We start from the raw sequence: 20051 nt of genomic DNA, 5'->3' as shown, positions 1-20051 counted from the left end.
GGATAAGGAACTTCATTTCAAGAAGATCTGATCGAGAACAACTTCCCGTTGCAGTTGCGAACAGGTAGATGCATTCCTGTAATTCGTTGCTGGTTGTAATTATGTATTAATGTGTGCTGTACACCAGCGCTTGGTTCATAACTGCAAAGCAAAGCTTTTATTCAACAAAATTTGCATAACCATTTTGTCCATTAACGTCGGTGCACATTGTCACAAATTGAGTTTTGAAAATTCTGATATTTATCAGAATTAAATGTCTCACTCGGTAGCATTTTTCAATTGGCAGATTTACCTGATCGTTTTTCAAACGTTTTTGCACAATAATTGAAGAGCGGGTATTGGGAGCATCGAAAGTCATGGTTTAAAAAACAATTTCTTTATTTCAAAAACATTTATAATACTTAGATGATCCATTAAATGAAAATATAAATTCATTTAGCGATGGACAAATAAAGCTACTGTACAAATAAATACCGAGAATGTAAATCGAGTGTTGAACGAACAGCGTTGATGTAACACAATAATTTCCCAGCGAGTTATGACAGTCTGTAGACAACATATATGACATTAAATCAGTACATTTTGTGTTGAAATATCGAATAATGCAACAGCACACAAAATATCCTACACTGGCAGGCGGAGTAAAAATATATTATATGTATCGTTCGGTCGTAACAAACATCTCTGTTGTCGTCGTCTTGTATCCGGTAACAAAACTAGAAAATTCGGTGAGATGTGGTGAGTGAGAAGACTGCAAGGTACATAGCGGATAAGGTTTGCTTTACTATTCATGAACATAGATCAGTCACAATGATATCTTATAATTATTAAGTAAAGCAACACAACATACATATCAATGATTTTTTTCATTTTTTCTTTGCCTATCTAAGATAAATTCGTTCATTTAATTTAAAATTATTAAAAAGGTAATAACTGGACTATATTTACAATTTTATTCTTGATACCTCTGTCTAATGGCTGATCGACCGTTCGAATCTCGGGCTATTTAAAGCTCTAAATTGTAATACCGTTTGTTTCTATGCTCTTCCGAAACTGTGTCTGTTTCTCGTTACTTTCTTTTTTAAATTCTAATAGTATTTTATGCAAATATTTACACGTTTCCGGTTCGATGCGAATTAGTCGCTCCAACAGTCAGTCATGTTTCAAAAGTAGGTTGTGTTTGTAAAAAAAATTGTTTCGGCTGGTTAATTCGCACCAACTCGCTTCATTTTTTTCTTCTTTTTTTAAATCACATACATATAGGTAACATATCGTAAATAAATAATATACATTTTGGCATCTTTGAAGTACATACACAAATAGACTTTGGTATTGGTATAAAATGTCTCACATTCTCATGTAAGCTTGGTACATCACACTTAGTTAATTGAATACAGTTTCACTTTAGTCTTGATCTGGTCACTAGCATAGATCGCTCCACGAGAACCACCATCGCTCCTGACACGACGGCGACTTCCTCGTCTCCCTTTTCCTCCGTTTCTTCTTCGATGAGTCGGTCTGCTTCTTGGAGAACTTGACGTTATACGGGTCCTCGGCCAGTTCAGGGTATTGCAGCACGTCGTGGATGTAGTCCCCTTCGTACGTCGACACGTAGCCCGACTTCATCAGCTCCTCCACCTCTCCCGACGACCACTCCACCGTCCCGGAGAAGCCGCTCTTGAGCGCCTCTTTCTCCTTGTGCCAAGCCTTCCTGATCGCCGACAGCTTGGCGTGGTGCAGCAACCTCTGCTTCTCCTTCTCGACGGTGGTGCCGTACCTCAGGTTGACCACGGCGTTGGCTCCGTGGATCTTCACGTCGAAGTAGTTGTTGCCGCTGCCGTTCTCCCTCGCTATCTCGTGGAACGTCGTGTTGACTTGACCTTGCAACCTCTTCAACTGGCCCTTGTCGTCGTTGGCCTTCCACGTCTCCTCTTTGACGAAGTAGAAGGCGTCTTGCTGGGCGCTGTGCACCACGAAAGTGAACGGCAGCAAGTAGGATCTGTTGAAGACGGAGGTGTAGACGTCGCGATAGATGGCGTTGGCGGCGGGCACGCTCGACACTATTGCGTGACTCTGCGGCGTCTTCGACACGAGTATGCCTTTACCGAAGGGCGGGTCGGAGGCGGCGCCGATCTTCTTGGGGACCAAGTCCATGACGTCGGTTTTCAGTGCGGATTTGGAGGGGGCGGACAGGTCCTTGGCGGTGGTCATCTTGCGCGTGTTGATGTGAGCCAGGAAGCCCGACTGGATATCGGTGGAAGGTGCGTGCATCGTCAGTTGGCTGCTGAGGGTTTCTTTGGACGGATTCCAGAAGGTCGCCGGTTGGGTGAGGAGGGGAGGCATCCGGCCGCCTGGAAGAGCGTCGGGGAAGAGCTGGGGGGCGAGGCCTTGCAAGTTGTAGCCGATCTTGTCCAACCAATCCAGATGATCTACGAAGGCACGGTCAAAAAACGAAAAACAATTGAAAGTGACGGTACCTGTGGGTCTATCTCGTCTCACTCCCATGTTGATGGGGTCGTTGCCGTTGAAGCGGTACAAGTGCAGTTGAGTGGGCGTGGCCACGCGTTCCAACACGTTCTCCCAAAGAGGAGACATCCATTGGCCGATCAGCGGATCGTAGACCTTCCCGTTGGGCATGTGTACTAGTGATGTCACCTGCAACCCCACCGATAGTCAATTGTCGCTATTCCGTCTCACCCTTACTTGATCCAAGAGGCCGCCGCAGAAGTCCACCGGAAGGTACAGATAAGGATTCGAATCGTAGACGATGTGACCGTAAGGAGACCTCATTATCTCCCTGATCCCCTCTCCGTATTGGTTGAAGATCATGACGGGAGTGCCGCACTGATCGGTGGCCACGTAATACTTGTGCCTGTACACTTGAGCGTAGATCAGATGTCCTCGATCGTCGTACACCAAAGACATCAATTTGCCATCTCGTGGAGAATAGATCTGGCTGACTTCCCTCGGTCTGTATTCGTTGTTGTAGAAGAATTGGGTGACGTTTCCGTAGTTGTCCTTGCGCGCCGACAATCTAGACACTCGTCAGTACCGTTTTGGGTACGAACAATTTCATACTAACCTGTCCATGTGGTCGTAAAAGTACCTGACGTCGAAACGTCCCCGCTTCGTTGCCCTCACCAACAACCCTTTAGCGTTGTAGTGGAACTTCTCCTCGCGAGCGTTCTGGATCACCAGACCCCTGCTGTCGTACTTGTACTGTCCTTCTCCGAACTTGATGATGCGGTCCATGGGGTTGTACTCCATCGGAATCGTGTTCCCTCTACAATCCCCCAATCAGACGAGCCAAAAAAATGTTTTTTTTTCGTCGTACCTGTACGTCAGCGAGAGCATGTTTCCGTTGTCGTCGTACCGGAAACCCCAAGGTTCTTGCGCCTCCACTCCCAACAGCTGTCCGTCGCAGTCCCACGTGTAGTTCTTGATGTTGGTGTACGGATTGACTCCCACGTTTCTCGTGTAGGTCCTCGTCTGCGCGATCCTGCCGTGCATGTCGTGACCGAACTCCATCCTGAACACCTCCATTCCGTGGATGGTGAGCGCCACTTGCGTCTCCAAGAAGCGGGAGCTGATGGTTCGCGAGAAGAGAGCCGTTCCGTCGTACACTTGCGTCTCGTTGTTCTTCGGCTTGTTGATCTTGAACAGTCCGATCATCTCCAAAGCCCCGGTCTTCCAGTTGTACGCCAGGTTGTACTGGGGGAGGTTCTGGCCGCCTATGCGTCCCTGCGCGGCGATCAACCTGTAGTTATTGTCGTAGTCGTAGGTGAACTTGGCGTTGCTCAGTCCTGTTTTGGCACCGAAGTCGATACGTTCCTCCATCAGGAGACCGCCGATGTACTGGTAGTCCCATCGGTACTCCAGATCGGGTTCCACGTGCGAGATCTGGCTGGGCAACCCCGCGGTTTCGGAGTAGTGGTAGAGGGTCTTGCCGTCGCCGTGCACCACCTCCTTCAGCCGTCCGTTGGAGTTGTACCTGTAGACCACCCGAGCGCCTTCGCCGGGGTACACGGTCTGGAGGAGTCGGCCCGAGTGGGAGAAGTGCTGCAAGTAGGCACGGAGGCTGCCGGGTGGGGTGTAAGTGACCCTCAGGAAACCCAGAGACGGTTGCAAGCTGAACGAGTGGCGGGTGCCGCTCGGCAGAGTCACGTGTCTCAGACCACCGTCGTCGTCGTACGACAAGGAGAAGCTCCTCTGGCTGGCCAGCGTGATCTTCGACAACATGTTCCAATCGTTGTAAGTGAACATCTGCGTCCCGTCCAGATTGCTGGTGATTTCCGAGAGCAATCCGTGCCTGTCGTAGCTATATTTCAGTTCGCTGGTGCCCCATTTCCAGGCATCGATCCTGTTGAAGGTGTCGTATGATATGTTGAGGGTGTCCGCTCCATTGTGCGGAATATATGCTAATGGCAACCCGGCCGGGTCGTACGTTATTGTCAACAGTGGCAGTTTGTCGTGGTCGTAAAATATTTCTTTGCTCGTGAATTGGTCGAATTCGATGCCGAGAATCTTCGTATTGTTGACGTAGATTTCCCGATTGAGGGTCTGCTGGGGGTTGCGCACGTCGCCCACCAGACTGAACGAGGTCGACATGAAATTCTGGATGTCCTCGCCGAACGCTGTGGTCTGTTCGGACCAGACGGGCAGCATCTCGGCCTCGACGGGCAGCGACACTTCCAAGAGTGGGTGGCGCGCCACCGCCGCTATCTCCATGCGACCGCCCCACGCCGACGTCACCGAAACGGTCGAGTTGGTCAGGGTGACCGCCTCCGTCACTTCGGAATCTGCAACGACTAGGATAACACCCGAAGGAGAAAGACACACAAGGACTCACCGTCGATCATGATCACTTTCTTGTTGGCTTTGCCGGTGACGGTGAGCTGCGTGGGTGGTTTGCTGACGGTGATCTCCAAACCCTCGTCGGAGGCGATCTTGGAAGTCAGTTCTAGGGTCTCCCCGCTCGAGAGGATCACCCCGGTGGCTCTGCCGATCCAGTCGTACTGATAGATGAACGTCTCCCCGCCCTGCAATCGCGCGTTTTACAACTTTTTTTACAACCCCTTTGCAACTTACCCCCGATCGACTGGTGAGCAGTCCTGAATTCATATCGTAGTCCAGTTCGATTTCCGAACGTCCTTTCTCCGACAACTTAACCAAATATCCCACCCCGGATATTTTCAGTTCGGATTTATGGTCCTGGGTGTTTTCAATCGAACTAACGGCATTACTGTAATCCCTCAAGAACTGTATTTTATTACCGGAGCTGTCCGTGACAGTGGACAGCTTCCCGAAACTCGTGTTTTTCGAATAGAGGAACGAATATCGGGTCTTATCCGAGGCCAGATCTTTGGTGGCGACATGTTGTCCGTATCGATTGAACACGTAAATTTCCCCGGCCGCCGGATACGGTATTCTGAACTCGCCGTTTTCGTCGTGGGTGGGCAAGTAGTGCTGCAGCGCCAAGATGTGTAGCGAACCCTGGTCCGCCACGTGGAGCACCCCGCCGGGTGACACGGTCAGCGCGGAGATCGCCTGGAAGCGGGCGTTCGACGACAGGAGAGTCTCGGCGTTACTCGTGGTCTCGTCGGTGTTGCCGCAGATGCAAGCCGGGGGCGGGTCGCCCGTGCGCGGGCTGGCGGTGGTCGCGTTGTTCGAGCAGTCGCAGTTGCTCCTGGTCCGGTCCTGGATTTTCCCGGCGAAGTGCGTGATCTTCCCCGAGGAGTCGATCAGGCGCACGTAATTGACTTTGCGTGTGTCGGCTTCGGCGATGTAGAAGTCGCCGTTGGGCGAAAACGCCAACGCGAGGACCGTCCCCAGGACGTCTTCGCTCTGGGTCTTGGTCGTGTTGTCTTCGCGGTGGCAGTGCAGAGGCGTTCCCGCGACCACTTTGATCTTCATGTCGGCCGTCAGCTTGAGGACGAGGCGGTCGTCGACGAAGTGGAGGGAGCCGTCCAGAGGACTGAGGGCGAGGCCCGTCGGCCATTGGAGCTGCGCCTGGAATTTTCGCCGTGAGCTGGAAAAAATGGAAATCGAGGGATGACTCACTTGACCGGCTGCTAGCGCTCCGTGGCAAGGTATGGGACTCCAGTGGTTGTGGTGTCCGTGATTACCAATCAACGTGTGAATTATGCCTTTGGGATCGACCGCTCTGATGTTGGTCCCGTCGGCGATATACATAGTTTTGTCGGCGGCAATCGCCAGGCCTTTGGGATGCGCCAGACGAGCATATTTCGCCGGTCCTTCGTCACCGCATTGACTGTCGTCCCCAGGTATGCATCGTTCACCGTTACCGACGACCTGCAAAGCGAACGTCTCGCTAGAGAGCCATCACCGATCGAAAACCGCGACCTACCGGCTCGCTGTTGATGCTGGGGTCCTGGACCGGCTCCAGGGAGAGGACCTTGAGGATCTGGTGCTTCTCGGGGTCGGAGACGTACAAGTGTCCGTCGGCGGGGGAGATGGTCAAATAGTATTGATAGGCGACTTGAGTGGCTCTGGAAATTTGAAAATGTCTCGACTCTGAGGGCGAGAGGGGTCGCGGTGGTACTGACCTCAGCTGGAGAACCGTGTACACGTTCCCCTCGGGGGTGATTCTTCGTACCAAATTGAAATCGCCGACGTATATGCTCCCGTCGGGACCGCTGGCCAGCGACCCCGGTGTCAACAGTTTGGCATCCTTGGCGGGACCCCCGCATTGACCCGGGCAGTCCAGCGACCGCTGCAGCCCGGTCCCCATCACCACGTTCACCGTCCTGGGGTACTGTTTGAAGTGCAACGTCGAGCCGTCCCCTTTTTGTAAGATTCCCTCGTGGAAGTTGTAGTGGTGGTGGATGTCGAGACCCCATCCGCCGATGTCGGAGATGTCGACGTCGAACCCTTTCAAATCCGCCGTCTGAGTTTCCCAGACCGGCTCCGCGCAACTCGAGTGCTGATACCCGATGGACACCTTCGCCTGAGCGATCCCGTACACCTTTTGCTTGTACACGTTGCGCTTGTTCCACGCGAAGATATGCAAGAGATCCGGATCCGCTTCGTAAGTCTTGACGTGCAGCGACCCTTCGACTTCCACCCTCACGTGGACGTGAGTCAAGGTCTGGGGAATGGTGGGGCCCGTCAGTCTCATGTAGATGGTGCTCAAGTAGCCGGTGGCTTGCGAGCTCTGGTACATCAGGTGGAGGTCGGAGCCGGGGATGGGGATCGACTCTTGGACGATCTGCGTTTCGGCAAAAATGACGCTGCCGCCGGGCAGACCGCCCACAGCTTCCGGCATCCAAGTTCCGGTGATGACCGGTTTGAGGAGTTCCGGATCGTGGTCGTCGCAGGTGGTCGGCAGGGCTCCGTTCGGGTTGAAGAGGGATCTCGACACCCCCGGAAAGTTTATCGCCGGATTCCTGGTGAGGAAGCTTTAAAACCGGAGTTAGAGGAGTTAGGGGGGGTCGAGAGGGCGGTGGTACCTGGTGTGCAGGTTCGACACGTCGGAGTCCTCGCTGAGCTGCATGTGGACGGGGGGCAGGACCACGATCTGGTTCCAGGGCACGAAGACCGTCCTGGTCAGGGGCTGGAAAGGCGACCTCTGGAACTGGAGTGTGACGGCGCCGCCCCCGTTCACGAGCACGTCGAACCTGCCGCGGGAATTGCCCCATTAAAAATGCAAGACATGGGATCGGGACAATTAAATTATTAGAGGAATTAGATTTCCCGGAGCGCTCGGTTATTCTCTTCCTGGTAAAACTCGAAAGACACGACCTAATTAACGGCACTATTGCCGAACGACTCCCATTCTCGAGACGTTATTTTATTATCTGTTTAATTGCCCGGGTCGATTCATGAATTTTAAGGGCGCCCCCCGGCCGTTTGTTTGCCGGGAAAAAAAATACGCCAAGCCGCAACTCCACCCCTCCTCGTGCCGATCCTAATTTTTCGCAGTTTTCGCGGAACCCCTTTGAACGTCCGGACGAATTCGCGCAAAGCAACGTCCCTTAATAATGCATCAAAGCATTTTAAATTTCGACCGGGTTCCGAAACGCGGGGTCGTCGAGGTGCTCTAAATAAATAAACAAACACCCGGTAGGTCCCGGCATGAACAGTGGAAGTTTAGGAGCGGAACGAGCCACATCAAAGTAATGGATTCGCCGTAATTTTCCAACGCATAACAACTCGTGACAAACTAATCCGAAGAACGCTTTGTACGCTTTATTAATTAATCATCAAACATTGCTTCCTTTAATAGGAAATGCGATTTAATTAACAGAAAGAGGGGCAATTAGCTGCAACAATAAATATAGTCATGTCGACGTCGAGAAGGGCGCTCTCGCGTTCGTTCCTATTTTGCGATCGTCCCGTGTATAATTAATTCGCGAAAAAAAAAACAATTCACGGACAAGGATTTCCACATCCGGCGATCGTCGACGAAATCCGGACCTAAATCCGCGAATTAATGGGGGGAGGGGCTTTAAATATGTATGATATTCACGAGAGTCTATTAGAAATGCTAACAATAACTTGCAGCGCGGCCCTTAAGCCGACATGATTTAGTTGCGACGTGCCGGGGAAGAGAGGCAAATTTTATCTGCTGTTTTTAAAAGGACAGTAATTTCAGCTTGTTGGGGTTCACTCAAAATCTGACGATTTATCGTCGTTTTTTTCCGTTTCAATTTGAACAGTTCGGGCTTTCGCTTTCACCGTCTCTTTCTCGGATGAAACGGTTTTTTTTGGAAGTCTGTCCCTGTCGAGAATTTCAAAGAAAAGAGGAAAAAAACACAAAAATACTCTGGACATTTTTATTTTCCTGAAATGTTTATGCAAAATTCGAAATCACGAAACGACAAGGGACAGCATTTTTGAAACTGTTTTATTGTAAATTTACGAAAAAGTTTAGAAAAAACCGTCTGAAGGAAAGTTGTAAACGACTTTTTTCTTAATTACAATAAAAAGCCATTGCCATCTAGACAGCGTGTGACGTCACGAGGAAGGCCAAAATCATGAAATTGGTTTACATTTTCCGAAAGTATCAAATACGGTGTTTTAATCATTCTTGTGGAAGACTGACAATTGTGAGATAAGCAAAAGCTTGGTGGCAAGTGTATATAATAATTTCAGTTGATAGGAGGGTGTTTAGTGTTCATCGAACGTCGCAAAAGACCTTGAAACCTGGGAAGTATTTTTATACCGTATCAACAGTTTCGTGATTGTAAGTACAATTTAACTGAAAAAATATTTGCTACACACATAATTAAGATGTAAGAAGCATTTGTTGTGATTTGATGTTATTTAAATGATTCTCAAAATAAAAATACACAAACTTAACCTCACTTATAAATGACAATTTTCGCGTCATTAATGGCATTTTACTCCACGAGGCAGTAATTGTAAAGCCTAAACACATCGTTCTACTAAGAAAAAAAGAGTGCTAACCAAAAATTTTATTGTTTTTATTAAATTCTGGAGATTTAATTCGATGAAGCCTTTACTGTGACGTCACGGTCAAAAACAATTGCTGCCTTAACTCTTTGTGTTCTAGATGGCAATGGAAAAGCTGTAAACTGCAGCCTTTGAACTTGACTTGAGAGTTTAAAAAACCTGAATACATATTAAAATAACAAGAAGATTTGTTGCGCAATCGTCTTTACTTATCCGAACAAATACCATGCTCGATTTGCGCTTATTTTGTGCAGCAGTCTCCGAATCGTTTGGCTATTCAGCGATCGTGATAAATGTGACAAATAAAACTTTGTAAAATGACTCACCATCCTCCTTGCCTGGTCAAGGTGAATCCGAACCTCGATTCCCTATCGACCGAGACCCTTATGCCGACAATCCCAAGTCCTTGAGGTGTAACAACTTGACCTCTCATTACTGCTACACGGCTGTCAACAAATTCCGGTAAGCAAACGTTAAACTCGTGACAAATCCGAGACGTTCGCAATCTCAAAAGAGAGGAGAAAAAGATGAGAGAAAGCTTTGAGAGTGCAAAGTCGTTCTGGTTGCTAGAATAAACTCGGCCAGTTATTACAAAGCACCCGATCGATCCGCGAGCGAGCGAGCGCTCGATCGATCGGCGTGGAGCAGCTCGGAGCGCGATCGATCGAGCGCGTTCAACCGTTCATCATGCACCGTTTCCAGCACTGATCATAAAAGCCGTAAATATAAGCTGTGTTTTGCTGCAATAATGATTTTACAGCACAATAAAATACCGAACAGGTGGAGTTAATGTGTGACGGACAAAATTCCGGGACGCTTTTATTGTCGCCGCTCTTCATTATTACAACAACGATGTCCAATGTGCAGGCATTGTTCCACCACTACGTAATCATGAAAATAATTCAATAAAAATTTAACATCGAAGTACCATAACACCAAAAGTTTTGAATGGGTCTCCAATTTCGAGCCGACCGGTCGGTGCCCCAGGTCTCGGAGCGCCGAAACAAGAAGTCGACGTTCCTCGCCCTGGGGGTTAGAGCGCTTCGAGCGCAGATCCGGTCGGCGTGATCGAGTGTATATGGTGGTCGATCAAAATGCAACGATGCAATAGAGGGCACTGGTGTTGGGTGGGTGTAAAGGACAGGTTGCACAAAGGTCGCGGGTAACTGACAATGACACGAAGACAAAGGAGGGACTTCGGCCGAGCCGTCATTTATCCGTCAGCATTACATATAATTATTTTTTTTTCGTGTACAATGTTGTTTCTTTGTTGTTGGCGCGTCGTCGGTTCGGTGTCCGGTGGTGGTCACCACCACCGTTATAAAACGCCGATGATGTGTGTGTCGAGCTTCGGGAGACATGATTGATTGATTGATTGATTGATTCATGGTATGATAATGAATGTGGACGAGTCACAAATGGCGTTAGCGACAGATACAAGAGCTGGAACATTCAATGCAACTGAAAAGAAAACGGGGAACCCTTGCGGAAGACCGGAGGTGACGAGAACGAGCGAGCGAGCGAGCGAGTAGGTTAGGTAGCAGTTAGTCGGTCGGCGATCCGCAAGAGGTCCGAGGATCACGAAGCAATGAGTAAATGAACAAACACAGAGTATACACAGATGTCGGACAAACAAATGTGGGAGAGGAGGCGAACAAACTGGGGGCGCAGGCTACAGGCAGCACACGGACAGACGAACAGACAGACAGACAGAACATGGGGAGATGCTGCCACTTACCGCGGTGTAAAGGAATTCCAGAACTCGCTACAAGTGAAGGTTGCAGCAGCGACATAGGGGACACAGAAGACAGGACAATTACTAACCACACGGCAATACTCTGCGGCAGCGCCGGAGCGCCGCCGCACGTACTACGTAAGCGGGGGCCGCCGCGACGGAGGCGGCCTCCGTCGCGGCGGTCCGGGTACATGTTCGAGACGGACACCGTTCGCACCCGCACTCACACGCCTCCGGACGACACAACACAGTCAGAACAAACTCTTAGCTACAGACAATGACAGACACAAGTTAGCAAAAGGTCTACTAGCAAAACAAACAAACATATATATGTATGTAGTACGTAATATAGAGAGAACGGACGGACGCAAACATGATCTAGAGAAGCGGGCTGCTAGACGTGAAACAACATTGGCTGCTCAACTTGTGTCCGCCACCGGCGTGATACGTACCTAGGGCTAAATGGGTCAGTCACAATACCATTTAAAAAAACCAACATCTATATCTATATTATAATTATTATTATAATCAATTGATTAATTATTATTATTGTTATGAGATCAAAACGAAATCAGACTGGGCCTCGGCGGCGGTGTACATAGAAATCGCGCCGAATCGCGGACCCTGTTGGTCCGCAATCTGAGCGACAGACTCGGGCTTCGGAGACGGGGAGACGCACACAGGGATTCAGACAAGACAAGACACAAATGAGGTCCCGGGGCGCCCCTGGGGCCCCGGGCGGATGGGGTATCGGACGGTAGGGAGGGGGCTCCGCTGGGGGTGTGCGGTGCCCGAGCATAAGCGGCCAGCGAGTGTCCGCCGACCTCCGACTCAACGTGCAGAGCTGATTTCCTGTGAGCCGCATTTGAACGGTCTGCGTGACTAGATTTTCTGCTCGTAAGCTCTAAGACATCACTCGACACACTGCGCCATCGTCGACCACTTACCTCTCCGTGTATTCGTCCATGTGGGAGTAGGACTGCACCGAGTTCTCCTCGATCAGGAACTTGACGCGCTGGTAGAAGGACGCCGTCACCGACGGTGGCTGCTTCCGCAGGAGCACCTCGACGGGATCGTTGCTCGACAGGCACATGATGTGGTCGGTGCAAGTGGAGTGGGAGCAGCACTCGCTGTCCGAACAATCCGTCATGCCGTCTGACGAAAAAAAGACACACACGCGGAACGCGTAAAATGGAGATCCACAGAGAGTTGCGGAAGCCACGGTGTTTCTCGCATCCCGAGACTGAATTGGATTAACAACTACTACTCGGACCAGTTGTCGACCTCAGCTGCGTTTCGGCCGTCAATCTCTGGGCTCAGCACAAAAAGTCTCACTTCTACTCTTAATGATATACATTTTTCGAGAGTTAAAAAACACCGTGGCCCTTAATAAATCGATACGCGCTTAGACCGTAGTGGCTTCTTCGCTTTAGGTATTATCGACAAGAAACACAACACCCCCGTATCGCAGCCGCCGCAGTGCGTTGCATAAACAGATTTGTTGGGGGGCGGCGCGAGTCACGTAGGAGCCCCCCCCCCGCACATGAGCAATAAAACTGGATAGTCGGGTGTCGAATGTGTTTTTGTATCGAATTCTAAATTTGAAATGTTGACGTATTTCGCAAATTAGGAGGGCAGGTGCGAGGAGGCAAGGCAAGGGGTTAGTAGCGGGAAAAGTGATGCGATTTCGCGAGTTTGATCAATAAAGCGGTTGGCGTAGGCACGAATTGAAAGGGAACGGCGGAGAAAAATTGAAAGAAGCCGAATTATGACGGCGACGGGAGATGCGGGCTGCGACTTTACCGTGATCGTTGTCGACGTCGTCGTCGCAGTTCATCTCCAGGGGAATGCTGCAGTCGGATCCCGCCCATCCCTGGATGCAGACGCACTTGTACAGGCCCTCCTCCAGGGTGCACTGTCCGTGTCCCGAGCACCCGTTCTCGCATCCCGCTGAAAGAAAAACAATCCCAGATCAGTCTGCTCTCGCGCAAGCAATTAGGGCGAAAGCGAGTCTCGTTTCATGGAGAACGCTGAAATGATAATTGTACGAAGAGAACGTATTAATTTCGACGTTTAGGTAGAGCGAGCGCGTGAGAATGGGAATGCGGAAGCTGTGTGCGATAAGTAAATTAGTTCCCGAGCGCAAACACATAATCCTCGCGGAAAGGGTTCCGACTTGTACAAAGTACTTACGTAGGGTGCAGTGGCGTCCGTTCCACCCTTGCGAACACACGCACGTTCCGTTCCTGCACTGGCCGTGCTCCTGGCACCTGGGATCGCAGGGCAGCTGTTCGCACCTCGGTCCCGTCCATCCCGGGTCGCACCTGCACTTGCCCGAGTCGCATCTTCCGTGGGGGCCGCAGTCCAGATTGCAGAGGGCTGGAACGGAAGAGGGCAATATCACTCGGGACCATGAAGACATTATTCGATGGCTCGATATAACGCCTCGTAAAAGTCGAGGGTGAGAAAGAGGAGTTGGCCTCGGATGTTTTTATGTCGCTTAATGACTCGGGGAAACTTTTTTCATCTCTTTGGGTACCTTGCGAGCAGTCGGGGCCGGTCCAGTGGCGGTTGCAGATGCACTTGGCCGCCTCCAGGTCGTAGACGCCGTGGTCGGAGCAGGTGGGCAGACACTTGTGGACCTGCTCGTCGATGACGTCGCACCGGGGACCCTTCCAGCCCGCCTTGCAGTAGCACTGGCCGTGGACGCAGGCTCCGTGCTCGGAACAGGTGGGGTCCTCGCAGTCTGGCTCGTCGCAGGTTTCGCCCTTCCAGCCGGGCTTGCAGTGGCACGAGCCTCGGACGCACTGGCCGTGCCCGGAACAGTCGGCCACGCGACAGTCGCTCTCGGGGATGTCGCATTCGGCTCCTTTCCAACCCTCCTCGCAGTGGCACAGTCCTCCGCCGTATTGACCGTGGCCGGAGCAAAGCACCGGACACACACCTGCAGTAAAATTTCCAGTCTTCAATGTCTTCAATTTCGAAAAAAATCAGAACGACGACGACGATAAGTTTGGGGAGTCGCGATCGATCGCTTCGTCAAGCGGGGAGAGGGTTATTAATGGTGAGTCTGTTTGTCCGAGAGCTTCGTAATGGAATTGGGAACAGAGCGGTAGATAAAGTAAATACTCACTCTTGGAACAGTCGATCCCTTGAAAGCCGTCGATGCAATCGCACTTGCCCAGGTAGCAGGATCCGCGCCCCGAACAATCGTTAGGACAAGTCGTGCTGACACCCTCCGCTTCGGAAATGATGAGGGATACGCTGTGCGGCTGGAGTTCGTCGTTATAGACCGACAGGAACCAGCGGCCCGTGTCCAAGTACTGCAAGAGGCTGACGTTCACCAGCATGGGTTCCATGTCGGCTTCCCGTTTGGCAATCACGTGCTCGTCGATGACCAGACCCAAATCGACAGTCGGATGGGGCAGATCGGTGGCGGCGTCCTCGGGATAGCTCAGCTTGACATCGTGGGGCACGTAGAACGGCCCCTTCGGTTCCGAGTCGGCCAGGATCTTCCTCGTCCCCTCGTACGAGCTGGAGATGCTGTCCAGGACGTCGGTCCTGTGGGCGTTCCTGTTCTCGTAGCCGAACCTGTTTGAAAGACCGAAACGGTGCACCTGGGAATCGGACCGGAGAGGTCAATACCTAAACTGGGAGACCTCCTCCTCGTCGTCGTCGTCCGTGGCCCGCTTCCGCCGCAACCTGTGGTCCAGCCGCCCCCCCTTGATGAACTCCACGAAGTCGTACTGCGTGACGCTGGGGGCGACGTTGCGACGTCCGAAGACGGCGAAGTTCGCGCCCCAGGGCAGCGTGAAATTGAATCGGATGAACGCCGGCTGTTTGTTCCTGAATTCGGAATTCCAGAATTGATATGGTGGTATTGTGACGGTGTGCAGGGTGTTCAGCTCCCTCTGCTCGAGGAGAGGCAGAGGTGGCCATTGCGTCTGCGGTTGGCTGCGCTGCTGCGGCGGTTGAAGGGAGCTGTGCTGCGTGGTGGCGCTCGAATGCTCCGCAGTGCTTGTCGGGAGGGATTCTACAATAATTGACAAATTTTAATCCCGCTCTTCCTGCTCTTCCACGCTTCAGGGGATCATACCTTCGGTCGGCATTTGCGTCGATACGGAACCCTGCGTCATCTGGTCGTGCGTCACGTCTTTCACGTCTTGCACTAATATGCAGTTTGACGAATCCATATTCGGTTTCATCGAACTGACGGCTGCAACGGATTTGGGCAATTGCCATTAGTGTTCATCGAAGGCTTCCGCGTCAGACTCCCTACGCCTTTTTTTTTGTTGAGAAATTTTTCCAAAAATCATAAATGCAAATTGTACAAAGTGGGGTGCCCGTATCGATCCTTCTGTTCATCCCTGCTGGTGAATTTAAAATTTACAACAGATCTGAGGAGGTTCTTTTTTAAATTCTATAAAAACAGGAACAAAACAAAAGCCTTATCGTGATTATAAATAAACAAGAAAAATTGCTCTTTCTCTCCGAGAAAGGATTAAAGACAAAAATTGAAATTTCCTTCAAAGTTTTATTTTAATTAATCTCGTAAAATTTTAACGGAAGAATGAAAAAAACACCCGATGAAAATATATACAGGGTGTCCCATAAGTGCGCGGCAAATTTTAACCACGAGCTACTAGGCTTCATGTAGAACTCGGAAAAAATATTTAAAAAATTCTATGTAAAAAAATAAAATGACATTTAATTTTTGAGCTACAATTTTTTTTATTGCTTTTAGTCTTCTACGTTGTTCCACAACCTAGTAGGTAAAATTTCGGCACATTTTAAAAATACAAATACATGAAGCCTAGTAGGTCGTGGTTAAAATTTTTCGGGACATTCTGTATTTTACGTTGACATACATTTTGCAAAGGACCGAATTTGATTTTGAAATTTAATTGTCAAAATTTTGTCACATTTGGCAGTTCATAATGCGAGACTGCTAAAGCTCTAAGCTGTCGGATGTTTTTTCCCCTCGCCACCCTCGACCGTTCACTTTCGGACAGATTTCCTCCCCGAGGAGTGGTTATCTCGACCTCGTGACAGTCGGTGTATTTTTTACGAGGTGCCGACTCCTCATTACCGCGACCCCTCCTCAAAAACCTAACCTCGTTTTCCCAATTAAAGCGTGACTTGTTGCGGCGCCCCCCGCCGATATTTATACCCGATTGCCATCATCCCCCGTCGTAAAACCGCCCCGTTACGGCACCACCCTCCCCATAGTGCTCCCGCGCGTTTTACGCCAATATTTGCAATATAACGGGGCACGATGCCCCCATTTAACGGTTATGTTTAGTTATAAAACGGGCCGGGGCGATCCCTGAAATTTACAATGCGGCACGTAGCAACAAATCACGGCGACAACACAAAGAGCCGTAAAACCAATTTAACTACCTGCGAAATACGCCAGCATGGCCGTGAGGGCGACCGCCAGCAGGATCAAGCCGATGCTGAGACACTTCCAGGAGCACCGGTGCTGGCACCTCTTGTCGATGTGGAACCTGGACGGGGAGTACGGCGAGTAGTGAGGGGGATGGGCCGACTGGGCCGGACGCAGGGGGAACACCGGCATCACCAGCGGCGACTGCTGGGGACCCCCTTGCAGTGAGTTGCTGCTGGCCGGAATCTGCTGAGATAGCTGCGTCTGTTGCAGCCCCGGGGCCAGCCTGGAACAGAGGTCAGCGTAAATCTTAGTTTTGATTGGTGGGCGGTCCAGGTGAGGGGAACGGGCTGTATTAATTTTAATGGGATTTTTTTTTGTGCCGCTGCCAGATTTGGCCGGAGCGAGATTCAATTAAAAGTTTGTATTTGCCTTGAGGTATAGTTTCCGGTATTACCGATCTATCGACGGACGGGCGGCAGGGGCAGGAGACGGAACTTTTGCGAGGGGCGAGTTAGGTGTTAAATATTTGTTCCGTTCGCCGCAAAAAAGATAAACGGTTCGATCCAGTTTTTAACTCATCTTTTGTATTACTTTACGGCTGAGCTGAAAACATTACTAATCTTCGCCATTTTAAATTGGGAAATGGTGGAGGCGCCGGGCAAATGATTTTTTCCATGATCATTGAATTTCAGTGGTCTTTGCTCACTGAGCTCAGTGAGCAAAAATGGCAATTGAATCACTAGTGAGGAAATAGTATATTGTTATATAAGTGAGGAAAGGGATGCATTGCTAAACGAGAATGACAATTGGATCACGAGCGATAGCGAGTTGATCTAATCATTCAAGTTTAGCAATGGACCTTTCCTCACGTATATAACATACTATTTTTTCCAACGTCAAGAGCTTTCGGTTTATCTTGCATAGGTATTATCAATTTATTATTTTATACAAATCAACATACAAGTAAAATTTGAAAATCACGTTTCCATGCTCACAGTAAACAATAAAATTTAATTAATGAATGTCAAGTCGTGTTGTTACCAAAACTTGAAAATCAATCAGAATTTACTAAACAAATAGTGATGGAAGTAGAAGATAGTGTTGTAAATTTACCAAATACAGAAATTAAAGAAGCAGCGAACTAAGTATCTTTGGAGTTATTATCTATAAAATCTCGAGCACGCTACGGAAAGGAATACAATGCGTTACTGAGATGGAGACAAGTAGTAAGAAGCGCTAGTTTGGCTTCAACGTCAAGCTCTGTACCGACACGTTATTTAGAAGAAAAAAAACAGGAACATTTGGAGTTTTAATTCGTGTAAAAAATTGTACATTTAATTTCTATAATACTGATAAAAAAGTTAAGTATCTTTGTAAGTGCTAATTGTTAATAAAGAATTCTTACAAATGTATATTTGAACGTTATTTTAAAGAAAGTATGTACATACCTAAATGGGGATCAAATTTTTGTTTTACTTTCCCCACTAGTGAGGGAAGTGATTTACTTTCCTCACATGTGATGCAAACGCCTACTTTCATCTCTAAATTGAGTGATGGAAATGTCATTTTCAGACTTGACGTTGGAAAAAAATATTTTCTCACTAGTGAGCAAAGTGAATGTTTTTCAAAGACAGAATCTGTTTGAATCGTTGTGCATATCGATAATTCTTTTAATTTTTAAACATGTCGTTGATGTCGAAAGCCACACGCTGTAGTGTTTGGTCAAAAAAATCCGCAACATCCAGTTCTGCATGGTAATTCGGTCGGCTCCAGCTCGGCAAAAAGATTTCTGAAAAATCCGCTTTCCAGTTCTGTACAACAAGCTCTAGTCTAGGTGAATTGCAGGCCGATTTCGTCGTGTTCGCATATGAATTTTAATGTGTTTTTTGTGTCGGTCGGCGGCGGAGCGCCAGTTTCGCCAACCGCAAAAGACAAACGCGGCGAAAATTCAATTAAAAGTTTTTATTTACACCTCGGCGCCTCAAGTAGTGGTAGTTTTTTTTGTCCCGTCGTTCGAATTTGAGGTGTGACGTCTCAGGATGCAATTCTAAACAAATCTAATTAAACTTGGTCGAATAATTCCGAACAAAAGGGCGCGATGAAAGTAAATGGGAGCCGGGATGATTTCACGGCGGTTGGGTCGGCCGTCTGTGCGACACACGAACGGAATATTGCATTACGATTCTAATCATCGGACCATTTGGGCTACGTACGCTGGTGGAAATAATCGGCGGGGAGGCCGCACGAATTAAACATGTAACGGGAATCAAGCAGCGCTCGAAAAATCCAATCTATGTCGAGCCGATTCGGTGCAACCGGACGGACACGGCGGGACTTTAATCCCGAGGAGACCGCACTTGACTAGTTCTGGGACCGGCGGGATGATTATGTAGACGTGGACCGTACGTCGTTATGGATGCACCCCCGTAGATATTAAAAACTTGGACAAATTGGATTGAAGGAGTCGACAGGGGGAACTGCAAGCTCGCATCGGTCGAGGAAATGCAATTAATCTAACGTATTTTTGGACCAGTTTGTAAATAGCGACGCACCGAACGATTTATCACAGATTTGATCTGTCGGATTCGATAAGGAACGAAGAGGGTTTAGAAAATATGCAAAAGAAAAACGTGCTCCACAAATATTCTGTTGGGTTCAAATCGGACAAAGACCGATCATACGTAATAGATCAGGTAGAAAAATTCTTCCAGCTTTCGATATTTGATCTCCGCTATCGCAATTCGCTTATACGAGCTTTTTATCGCAGCATTTTTTAACTCTATCAGCGATATGCGATATCGTTATTTCCCAACTATTTTGCAACTTCCTTTGGGAATAAGGTATTTATTTAAAAAAAGCTGCAGGACTCAACAGCATCAAACGTGGTAGCTATTCATCCACATCTGCGAGAATTTCCTGATTTTTTCCGATTGAGATTGGGAGCATTTCGGAAAATGCATCTCAAAAAATTGTTCAAGAGTTTTTCCTTTGGGTTTTCTAGGAACTTACCTTACAAGTGAAATTAAAATCTTATTTTTGCTTTATCGTGTTTCTTTTTTGCGTATCGTAATGAAAGTGGCACTTTTTTACACGCAAAATCCTAGTGAAAGTGGCACTTTTTTACACGAAAAATCGTAGTGAAAGTAGTACTTTTTTGCATCATTTTATTCCATCTCTTTGGAGATTTTTTTTTAAATTTTTCATAAATCGTTTTAGACAAAAAAGCGTATACTACACCATACACGTTATGAAAGCCTCTTTTTTTTCACTCATTTGCTTGATTAACTCGGGCTACGCCCTCATTAATTAAACTGCAGATTCCTGAAAAAAAGTATGACTTTCACAACTATTTATTTGACACCACCTTCTCAATTCACAAACAATTTTTTACGAAACTGTCAAACTTCGACTAAGTACAGTCTCTTATAAATTTTAACTTACTGCCAAATCTTCAGTTTTAAAGAAATAATGTTTAATTCGAGAAAATAAAAT

At 48.6% G+C, this 20051-nt stretch overlaps 1 protein-coding gene across 9 annotated transcripts in view; it reads right to left on the bottom strand.

Moving 5' to 3' along the window:
• Window positions 1-360: 360 nt before the first annotated feature.
• Ten-a (tenascin accessory) overlaps window positions 361-20051 on the bottom strand; it is a 206947-nt gene continuing 187256 nt past the window's right edge. For 7 of the 9 annotated variants that reach the window (XM_069050307.1, XM_069050309.1, XM_069050310.1 and 4 more), the window contains 21 exons: window positions 16571-16842; window positions 15267-15386; window positions 14816-15203; window positions 14304-14761; window positions 13710-14114; window positions 13364-13549; window positions 12974-13120; window positions 12118-12325; window positions 11174-11200; window positions 9762-9881; window positions 7470-7637; window positions 6567-7418; window positions 6368-6509; window positions 6061-6312; window positions 5089-6009; window positions 4850-5039; window positions 3335-4799; window positions 3083-3283; window positions 2704-3034; window positions 2478-2655; window positions 361-2429 (listed from right to left, as the gene is read on the bottom strand). In XM_069050307.1, the coding sequence (XP_068906408.1) occupies window positions 1423-2429; window positions 2478-2655; window positions 2704-3034; window positions 3083-3283; window positions 3335-4799; window positions 4850-5039; window positions 5089-6009; window positions 6061-6312; window positions 6368-6509; window positions 6567-7418; window positions 7470-7637; window positions 9762-9881; window positions 11174-11200; window positions 12118-12325; window positions 12974-13120; window positions 13364-13549; window positions 13710-14114; window positions 14304-14761; window positions 14816-15203; window positions 15267-15386; window positions 16571-16842 (8038 nt within the window). In that variant the 3' untranslated portion in view covers window positions 361-1422. The remainder of the gene's footprint in view (window positions 2430-2477; window positions 2656-2703; window positions 3035-3082; window positions 3284-3334; window positions 4800-4849; window positions 5040-5088; window positions 6010-6060; window positions 6313-6367; window positions 6510-6566; window positions 7419-7469; window positions 7638-9761; window positions 9882-11173; window positions 11201-12117; window positions 12326-12973; window positions 13121-13363; window positions 13550-13709; window positions 14115-14303; window positions 14762-14815; window positions 15204-15266; window positions 15387-16570; window positions 16843-20051) is intronic. The other 2 variants (XM_069050311.1, XM_069050316.1) reach the window with 1 other exon arrangement.

Source organism: Tenebrio molitor, chromosome 6 (genome assembly GCF_963966145.1).
Source record: "Tenebrio molitor chromosome 6, icTenMoli1.1, whole genome shotgun sequence".
NCBI classification, from domain to species: domain Eukaryota; kingdom Metazoa; phylum Arthropoda; class Insecta; order Coleoptera; family Tenebrionidae; genus Tenebrio; species Tenebrio molitor.
This window is presented reverse-complemented; position numbering and strand designations above follow the sequence as displayed.